This window comes from Cajanus cajan, chromosome 9 (assembly GCF_000230855.2).
Source record: "Cajanus cajan strain Asha chromosome 9, NIPB_CcT2T_4, whole genome shotgun sequence".
Taxonomy (NCBI): domain Eukaryota; kingdom Viridiplantae; phylum Streptophyta; class Magnoliopsida; order Fabales; family Fabaceae; genus Cajanus; species Cajanus cajan.
The window spans coordinates 10,102,402-10,113,449 of record NC_138525.1 but is presented as its reverse complement, the minus strand read 5'-3'; the positions used below and the strand labels follow the sequence as shown (position 1 = coordinate 10,113,449).

Genomic DNA, 11,048 nt, shown 5'->3' with positions numbered 1-11,048 from the left:
CTAACTTCATCGTAGTCATAGCACCGTTCTGCTCTGGCCCACGTACTGCTTCTTTTCCTCCCTGGTACTCTGCTTCTCTTCCTCCCTTGAGCAAAACCTCAATTCTTTTTTGATGTGGAAGATCAGACAATGCTGCAACCACAGAGCATACTAAGAATTAAGAATTCCCCAGAGACCTACCATCGAGCCGGTCTCCCGATCAGACCATCAGCTCTGATACCACTGTTGGGTACCAGAGGGAAAATAAAAACTGCAACAGCGGAAGCACACACAACAAGAGAAACAAATTAAAGAAACAAACTCAAGAATTAACGTGGTTCAGCACTTCTTGCCTACATCCACAAACAAATTTTTACTAGCAATTTTTACAAGGACAAAATTGCAAAACCTCTCACACAAGTTTTCTGGAAAAACTTGGAAACCTTACACTTGCACACAACTACCCAAGTTCCCAATACACTCAAAGGAACCTATGTTGTTGTGGTGAGTAAACACAAACCCTCACCCTTTATTTATAGTAGTACTCTACCACTACCCTTCTTCAAACTACCCAATGTGGGACTTTGGAAGGTACCCACACACTTTGGCACAACACAAACTACTCAATGTGGGACTTTGGAGGATACCCACACACTTTGGCACAACACAAACTACTCAATGTGGGACTTTGGAGGATACCCACACACTTTGGGCACAACAATTAGAATCCTTGTGATCGTCCTCTTCATCTACAACGTTGTGTCCTTCCTCTTCACTGTCGGATGTGTTCCTCAATGAACCCTTATTTCTCCCCCTTTTAATGTTATGAAAACATCTACATCTTTTTCAGTTGAATTGCTTTCTACTTAACCGCTTACAACACCACACGACCTGTTTGTGGCAGATTTTAGGTTGATTCCAACATAAATGTTATCACCATGACATGGGCCGTCATTAGAGAATTTGTTGGCTGCACTATTTGCACTTGTTGGGCCGATTGCCTAGTTGGGTCTTTTTCTTTTGTTGCAATTGCATAATTTTCCCCCATTTTCCTTAAACTCCCATGTTGGCATACTATTTTTTACATGGCCACGCGACAAGGCAGGTGACCTACTACCCCTATTAGAATGGTTCACAACGGCTCCATAATCAAAAGGAGATACAAGATGGGGTGTTTCTTCTTGTTGTATTGATTAATTAGTTGTGGAGCTATAGTTATAATTAATAATCGAGCTGAATCTAGTCTGTAAAAGTCAGTTGTTACCTTATCAACCTTGATTAATAATCCAAACATGTTGACCACCTTTGAGAAGCAATCATTGCCCCAAGCTTAGAGAGGGATTCCATAACATCGAACCCTCACTAGTTTGTTTTCGACTACTATCCCCAAGCTCCATTTTTTGTATTGAATGCAGTAATGGTAGGAAGTAATCATCACCATTGAGCTTCTCCTTTATCATTGTTTCATCCATGCCTGTGATAAGAACCATGTCTTCTCTCAAATATCGCACCTTGACGTTGTTGAGATTAATCTAAAAAATTAATTATTTAGATAAGTTTAATAACTAATGTGAATGTTAATTTATTCCATATCTCCTAAATTTATAATGTGATTATGACTGAGCTGCAGTAATATTGATACAATTATCAATTATAATCTATTTGGATGAAGGCCACCTACAAACTTTGATACCACGAAAAAAAAAAAAAAAACTTGGGTTCACTTTGTATAGGTAAAATAAATACTTATTAACTTAGTAGCAAACTTTGTTTTAAACTACCCATTCAATGAAAACTTGTACTGTAGAAATACCATCACACCATTCATGTAGTTGTTAATAAAATGAAATGAAATTTTTGCATGGTATTGGATTATTTTGATTGTATGATAATATTAATTTTTTATTCCTTTAAAAAAATTTGAGACCTGCACCACACGTACGGCAATTTATTATATATCTGGGTTGAATAATCTTCAAATCAAATTAAGAGAGTCAAATATTAATTAAAGATGATCATTCTATTCGAAATTAAGATCGAAACAATTAAGTTTGAAATAACAAGTGATGCTAAAGTAAAATATAATAACAAATATAGGGATACATCAACCTACTGGGAGAAGCACGTACAATTTGAGCTTTGTCAAACTAATTCCTTAAATGAATTAGGAGATCAAGGGTTAGCTATCATATTGTGGTTAGCCCACATGGTACATAGAGCCAAAGAAATGGTGAGGAAAATGCCTATTTTCTTCAAGACCGCACTTAATCCTTTCTCACTTTTGACACCAACAAACCAAACCTCATTTGACTCATTCCATTTGATTATCTCAGATGATTGACTCATTCTCTTCATGCTGCAACATGTCTCGTTCCAAATTTCCACTTCTTCCTTCAAATAAGCACAATGCATCAACACAAGTGCAAAGACAAATACAACAGCACTTGCTATTGCCTTTGATGGCTTTGATAGTTTTCCCATAACATAGGACTTAAACTTCCTTAGCAAAGACCCTTGGTTCTCCATTATCATTAACATTGCCTCTGCATTCTCTACACAGTGATCGTTTGCCACCACCGAATTGAGGTGAACTTGAAGGGTTTGTGAAGGAACTATTTGGTGGAAGAATGTCTCGGCTACTTGACCAGTTGAAACAAGCATTCCATGATTGACCTTTATTTCTTCAACGACTTCAAAGCTAGGAGAACTTGAATAGTCATCAATGTTACCATCTTCTATGAAGTTCTCGTTCGGGTCATCATCATTGATGAAGCCCAATGAAAAATCGTTGATGTCAGTGTCATTGTGTTCATTGTTGCTATGTTGCTCAGATTCTGACCATCCAGCAATTACTAAAAGATTAGAAGTTTGCATGACCATGATCATTTACCCAAAAATTAAAAAGAAATAAAAAAAATAGCAAAGCATGGAATTATATATTAATTAAGATATATATACCTTGCACCTCATTTTCTTCCCTGTTAGTTTGGAAATTTGGAATATCCTCTATTGGGACAGTCTTTTGTTCTTCCATCTGTTCGTCCAATTGGTCAGATCCATTAACAATCATATAACTTATTGATGATTAATTTATAATTTTAAGGGACTTCAGCAAGGAATCAAATTATGTATTCCTTTGCATTTCTTTTCCTGTAGACCCTTTCAATTAAAATATAACACTTCAGTATAAAAATCAACAACTAATAATTGAGAGAGAAAATATTATTATACAGTATAATTTAAAAATTAATGAGAAATTTTTTAATTTCAATTGGAGGGACTAGAGATATATAAGAGATATAGTGGATCACATGATTTCAATCCCTCTAACAATACTGTTAATTAAGATATATAATTCCTTTCTTGGCCATAACTTTAAGCCAATCTTTATTTCTATCATTGAAATAAAATATTAAATGGACTAATATTTATGTACCAAAGAAACTTAAAAAATATAAATATTACTATACCTTTTCTAAATCTTCTCTTGACATTCCAACCCATCTTAAATTCTCCACCATCCTCTCTGCCTTAAATTCTTCATCCACATCTCCGATCTCTATTGTCCTTGTGTTTGCATCTTCCCATGTTTTGTCAACATACCTCATTTCATTTAAATGATTGTAATTGGTGCCAACCATGAAGGTAAAATCTTCTTCACTACGAGGAGCATAATTATCATTGCAATCCCATTCCTGTGAGTAGCTTGATTGATTTATCAATTCTTGAGAAGCATGAGCAACTGAAAGAATTTCCTGCAAGATATCCGTTTCAGTTCTGCTTCCTTGCATGGAACTGGAGGCCTGTGTCATTTTAAGCTCTGAGATTCCAACTTGAGGGATATCATCCAACTCTAACGGAGGCATAGCAAACCTATGCTGCATCCTTGCACATTCTAGTGCTATATCCACCTGCAAATATTAAATCATGTGCAAGGGGAAGATAACTATGTTTTTATCTCTAAAAGTATTGTTTCTCATAGTTGTAATTTTTATAAAAATTTTATTTATTTTAATCTTTATAAAATATTAGGTTTTAGTTCCTCATTAGTAATTATAATTGAGCACAAATTTTTGTAATTTTCAGAAACTAAAAATGAATGACATTTAAATAGTGGTTAGCTCAAAAAATAATATATTCCAGTAAAATTTTATTTACAGTTTTTGTTTATATTCAAATATTCGTACAGAAAATTGTGCAGTGTACGTACCCGGGATGGAGGGTATGTGATGCCTTCAAAATTATGAAATGAAGAAGTTGGAAGACTAAGTAAGGGATCTTCTGATGAGAAGTGCGACCATTTGGGATGATCCCTTGACCCACCATTGATAGTGAGAGAAGTCTCATTTCCCATGTTGTGGGGTGAGCAATTGTCCATGGGCATCAAATAATGTGAGCTATCTAAATCTTCACCCCTTCCTTCAGAGCATAGTTCAATGCTTGATGAGTGATCGCTTGTAATTTGGTTGGCAATGGGAACATTAACATAGTGCCCCCCATCTTTTGGAGTAATCACTGCAGTCTTCTTGAACACACGGCAAAGGGCATATGCATCCTGAAATTACATTTTCCCATAGCCATATATCAACTTGAAGAATTCGATCATATAAAAATATCTTGAAGTCTTATCAGTTGTATATGTACAGCAAGAAAAGCATGCTTAGGGATTAGACGTATATTGTACAATTTGATCCAGAGATACTCCACAAAGATTAACACAATTAATATCATTAGCATTTTTACTTGATACTGTATTATATATATATGAGTTTGATTGTATATGTACAGTTAATAGAAAGGAGTTTTAAATACCAAATAGAATAAAATAAAAAAACATAACATAACTATATTATGAATAAAGAAAAAAGAAATCCAGTAGGTGGAATACCTGCAAGCCTGAAGCAGTTTCACATTCTCTCTCATCAAGACGATATTCATGCATAACCCAATTAGTACGAGAGCCATGAGGTGCTCTTCCTCGATAGTAAACTAGGGTTTTCTTCATACCCACTGCCCGTGTCTGTGAATTTACTTTCCTATCCTTCCCTGTCGCCTTCCAATATCCAGATTTCGTTGCACGGTTTGTTCTTGATCCATTTGGGTACTTCCTATCACGAGGGCTAAAAAAATACCACTCCAAATCCTTTCCCGGTAACAATGATTTGCCTGTAATTAAAAAGAGAGAGAGAGGTTATACATATATATATATGCTAGCAAAAGGTTCACTGCAGACTGATTGTTTTTAATGTTGATTTTTTTTTCCCTATAATATTTCATCGTTTTCATTTCAAAGTCGCAACGTGATAAAGCAAATAGCAATGAGAGAATAAGAAACGCAAAGTATATTGCATGGGAGTCGTGTATAAATGTATTATACCGTGTAGACAATGTAATCCTTTTCTTTATAGCTAACGCTTTTTGACTTGGGAATCTATTATTGTCTCATTACTAATTTTTATTCTTAAGTGACCCTATACAGGAACCCTAAAGGTGAAGGGACCATCCTCTTTAAAACTCATAATTACAGTCCTTTCAACCATATGTCATATTAGATATTTTATGATAAAGCATGAAAATATACTTGACCAAGAAAGCAAGTATGTGTTTCAGCATCACCAAATAAAGATCGGATGCAAATCGCGTCTAAAGCGCGTGCAAGCCCACTCTAAGATATAGTATTTTGGATGATATTATATGTTGTACAAAATCATTATGGGATAGTTAGATCTTTTAGATTAGTATTGCACTTTTTTGGGTTATATATGAGTTCTATTAAGTTTTACAAAATCATAAAGAAAAAAAATTTGAGATCTTTTATCAAAACTTCTCTTCATACTGTTAAATTTATACGTCATCATGGGATGGGATTTCCTTGCCGTCAATGTTCAAGACTAAAGTCAACAAATTAATTTTACACGTTATCTGGTGCTGGTATATATTGGAATACGATCGAAGTTTAAAAGCGACTACTTATTTAGACGCAGCCATGCGCAAACAATTTCAATCTGATTTCTCAAAAATAAAATTACTCCCCAGAAGAAGAAAAAATAGTACGAGATACGTGCAAACCCATGCACGACATATATAATGATAATATGTTGTGTATGTGAGTTATAAGCATCTAATTATTTACCTGGCAAGTCCCATGGTTCACATTTATATAGATCAACTTCAGGTATGATCTCCAACTCAATCTTTCGGCCATTGATCTTCCTTTTAAGGTAATAAGCAACAAGTTCTTCATCAGTAGGGTGGAATCTGAAACCAGGAGGCAAAACAGGTGCCATGTGTATATATATATACTTTGGACCCCCTTCTTCCTCTTAGTATCTGAACAACTTTGAAATAAGTATATATATAGATATCAATGAGTGCACAAAGCCTCAAAATTCCAAATGACAATCACTAAAATTATACAAAATCAAACCCTTCCATGCATAAGATGGTTCAAAAATAAAAAACCATATGGGCAAAATTAAAAATTAAAAGCATAATTTTTTTTACATATATGAAAAGATTATATATATAGTTAAAATAGAGGGGAAGAAAGATCAAAGACCTTAGGGAAGAAGAAGATCCAAAGGCAGAAAGTGGGAGAAACAAACACAGGAACAAGATGAGAGACAAAGAGGAGAAGGGGTGGAATGTGGGGTTTGCTTGGGGTTTTGATAAAGAGGACAAAAAGAGAACATGAGAGAGAAGTTTGGGAGAAAAAAAAAGTAAGATAGGGGGCTGTGTCACCCTTTGATCTCTTTTTCTTTTTAAAGTACTTTTCATTTGTTTTTTCGATCAAATGGATGGATTCCTCTTATCTTTGCCATCAAGTTTGAATCAATGCCTATTTACTAATTAATTAAATAATATTATATGTGTTATAGGTCTCTTCTCTTCTGCCCTCATTGATCCTATGCTTCTCGTTTGTTCTTTCTTATTAGATTCTGGGGCGTATAGCAGGTAGCTATTATTCCAAAGAAGGATCTTACAATAACCGACATTAGCGTGAGGAATCTCTAACATACCAACTATGGCGGTTGTTCATAACTGAACAAACGGCCCTTAGTTTCACATTTGTTTCCAATCATTCTCTAAGCTTTATTTAATGGCTCATCATTTTTTTTTTGGGTTCATGTGGATGATTGGCTATTAGAGATCAACCTTGATTTGAAGGTTTCAAACATATGATTAGTGTTTACAGTAATATGATAATGTATTTCCGAAGAAAAGCTTACTCTTATTAACTTCAAGAACGCTCGATGTTGTTATACGTATGTAAACGTTCATAATTAATGGCTGTGTATCAGGGAATTAGATTTTGTGATCAGTTTTTTTTTTTTTTTAGACTATATATCAATTAGATAATATTATTTGAATTGAGTGAAGCTATTATACGTGTTCCAGATATTTAGTTACACAGTTAAGTGAGAAAAGCTCAGACTCAAATCTATTTATTTGAAAATAACAAATTTTGAATGATCATGTACAACAAATTACTCAAATCTTTTACTGTTGGGCGGATGGTGGATTAACCATGACAATTAATTTAGACGGTGAGTAGTAATCATCTATTATTATGCAAAGAAATTAATATTGGTGTAGTGTGTGGTAATATTTTGGATGCATGGAAGATTTTCCCTGTTTGCAGCTTTGTAAATGAGTTGAAGGTTAAGTATTTAATTATCATTAGTAATAAATTAAGCATCCAAGTATCACAACAGTAATTAGAATAGGATATAATAGTTGTGTCATATTATTTGAATTATGTTGATGTTGGTACTTTTTTGTTTCAACAACTTAATTAGGTCGATTCGTGAAATAAGCATATTTATATCTAAAATACAGAACTATCAAATGAACTAGTTTAATTTAATCTAATAGATCAAATATTAAAAATAGGTTAATTTGACCTAATTTGATTTTTAGATAAAATCATTTTTTTCATTATGTCTAATTAAATCAAGTCATTTTATTTTTTTAATATTTTACATTTAATTTTAAAAATAAAAAATATTTTACTAAATAAGCTTAATATCTTTTGAACTTATTTTGTATTAGTATGACTTAGGTCAATTGGTCCGTCTAACAAATAATAAATTGACTTAATTCAAGTCTAAAAATAAAGAGTTTAACTTAACTTGACATAATAGGTCAATAGACTTGTTGTCCAGCAAATTGAGTCGATTTTGATAATTCTATTAAAAAAACACATTTAACCATACTAAAAAAATAAAACATACTAAAATTAAGAGTTTGTTGCTTTAGACAAATTACAAGTTAATTAGGGCAACAACGGGTCTTAAATCTTATATCTAACTCTAACATAATGATTAAGAAACTAATAAAGAAAATATTTCCATAAGAAATCATAGCAATATGTTAAAAATTATGATAGGTTATATTAATTTTTTTAATTAATCACCCATATAAATCTTATGAAATTGTAAATTTTGATTAAATTATTCTTTAAAATTAATAAAAACGACTTCAATTTGTAAATCATCAATCAATTAGTCTATTTGGTAAGAAATGAATTTTTTATGCATAAAAATTATGATTTCAAAGAATTACAAATTTTGACAATGATGATTTATAGAAATAGTTAAAATATATTTGGTTACTCATAATTTTTTTTTTGAAAATATTCATAAAGATTCTTGAAAATGAAAGATTTTTATATTTTATTGCAATAATATATTTTTAGATGTATAAATATTTTTATAAAAATATTATTTATTAAAATAAACTCATTAACACATTTATTTACTCAAATTTTATGAAAAAATATAACAATAAATTATTTTTAAAAGTTAAAAATTTATTAAAATTATTTAAGTACATAATTCAATCAAAACAATAATAAAAGAAAATATTACATTATTAAGAGAAATAAAAATATATTATTTATTTTATTTAAAATAATAATAAAGATTAACAAATATTATATTAAAATATTAAAAAAATAGACTTTAATAATATTATTAAAATTAATAAAATTAAATATATAAAAATATATGAGTGGGAGAGAGAAAAAGAGGAAGAGAGTTAAGAAAAGGCAGAGAGTGACCAATGAGAATAAGAAAGAGCGAACAAGAGAAATAAAAAGTGGAAGAAAAAAAAAAGAAAAAAGGAAGTAAGAGTTTGAGAAGAAAGAAAAAAATATATTTTTAGAAAATGATATTGTAATTTTTATATAAAATAATTTCTAATTCAAAAAAAATAAATTTTCACTCATGAAAATAATTTTGTGAGAAAATAAAATAAGAAATAATTTTAAAAAATTATATTCGTGAAAATCACTTTCTTTGTTTTAAACTATCATGAGAACCAAAAAAAGAATTCCGTATACGAAACATGTTAAGACTTGAAGTTGCAGTTCCGTATACTGCTCCCCAGCCAATTGAGTCTAAAGTGGGACCCATGTGGGCCCAACTTTTGCCACGTCAACCAATTACGTTATCCACGTGGCATGGCAGGATCTCCTGCTTTTCTCCTTTGCTTTTTCTTCCTAGTCTCCTCGCATAGTTTTAAAAATCGGACCGGTCATTGAACCGGTTAAGGTACTGGGTCAGTGGGTTAAAGATTGAACCGGTGGGTCACTAGTTGAACCGCATGACTCGGTTTTTATTTATTTTTATTAAAAAAATATTCATATTAAATATATTTTATACTTATAAATTTTAATAAATTCATATCTTATTTTAAATTTCAATTTTTCTATCTTATTTAAAATTATTTTTATTTTATTTTGTAAAAAATATATAAAAAATTACATGTTAAACTGTATATTAATACAAATTAAAAATATAAATAATATGTACATATATAGTATGTTTGCAATTGATATCACAAAATAATATATGTAATATCTACATATATATTATATTATTAAATATATAATAAAATTAATAATATACTATAAAAGTTATTTAAGTTGTATATTATATAAACAAATACATTAGAACAAGTAGTCATTGTTATATTTAATAAGAATCTTTGTTCTTCCATTAAAAGATTCAATTTTCATTATTATTTTTGTGGTTTATGGTCCCTTAAAAAAATTTATAAAAAAAAAGAAAAAAGTGGTTGAACCGGTTTGACCCACTGGTTCACCGGTTGAACCGGAAAATTGACCGGTTCAATCCGGTTTGAAACGGGTCGACTACATAACCGATCCAACTTAAGGTTCGGACCGGCTGGACCACCGGTTCCCGGTCTAACCGGTCCGACCGTCCGGTTTTTTAAACACTGCTAATATGTACACCATCTTTCCCTTTAATTCATTTTCCCTTCATTGCATATAAAAAAAAAATATACATAAATGAAAATTTAAATTTATTTAAAGTATTGATAATGTTAAAGAGAACGGTTTTCTCTTGCATTAATTTTTAATTATTTTGTATTGGTTGGTGTCTTTTATTTATTGCAATATCTCTTCATTTAGGTATGTTTATATATATTTCTTTTACCTGTTTCCATCAAATTTAAACATCTCCTTTATTTCAGAATCTAAGTCGGAAAGGCACCGATCGATAACAAGCAATGTTAACAGCATTCTAAAGTAATGAGTTGCCTTGAATTGTGCAGAAGTGACGCCAGACGATATATATTGTGTGAGTTGTGTCATAGCAGGAATATTGTAACATCTAATTAAACAAGAGAGTGCAGGTTGCTCAGACATTTTCTTTCTTTCTTTTTTTCTTTCAAGAAACTGATTAAGACGAGAGAGTGCAACTGTGCAAGTACGAGTGCATGTAATGTAATTGAATTTTTTCCTTTTAATATATGATTTTCTTTTATAATATTTGATGATGAAATTTCTTATTATTAACTCTTAAAACTCTTGATCAAGTCATCTTACATTACATATATTAAGAGAGGCCAACTCAATTGATTGTTTAGTATGTGGGTTATTGTGTTTCCTTTATTCACACACTTTAAACAGATTAAAAAAAAAAAATGCGTTGTGTTGCCTTATATGCTTTAAAGGCAATTTTTTTTAATCTTTCAAAACATGTATATAAAATGATTATTGCTCGATAGGAGAGCTTTGTTTTATAACATATATAACAAAT

The 11,048-nt window shown here is 31.2% G+C and overlaps 1 protein-coding gene across 3 annotated transcripts; it reads right to left on the bottom strand.

Moving 5' to 3' along the window:
* Positions 1–301: 301 nt before the first annotated feature.
* Positions 302–6,702, bottom strand: LOC109814172 (NAC domain-containing protein 86). Of its 3 annotated transcripts, none has more exons than XM_020378539.3 (7): positions 6,539–6,702; positions 6,113–6,317; positions 4,868–5,145; positions 4,190–4,534; positions 3,450–3,890; positions 2,938–3,013; positions 302–2,831 (listed from the first exon to the last, which is right to left on the bottom strand). In XM_020378539.3, the coding sequence occupies exons 2-7, from the start codon at positions 6,264–6,266 to the stop codon at positions 2,152–2,154; spliced, it is 1,974 nt and encodes a 657-aa protein (XP_020234128.1). In that variant the 5' UTR covers positions 6,267–6,317; positions 6,539–6,702; the 3' UTR covers positions 302–2,151. The 3 variants fall into 3 exon arrangements, with proteins under 3 accessions (XP_020234128.1, XP_020234129.1, XP_082919492.1); XM_020378540.3 differs by having other exon boundaries at positions 6,113–6,309; XM_083063366.1 differs by having other exon boundaries at positions 302–2,813; positions 6,113–6,309.
* Positions 6,703–11,048: the final 4,346 nt, after the last annotated feature.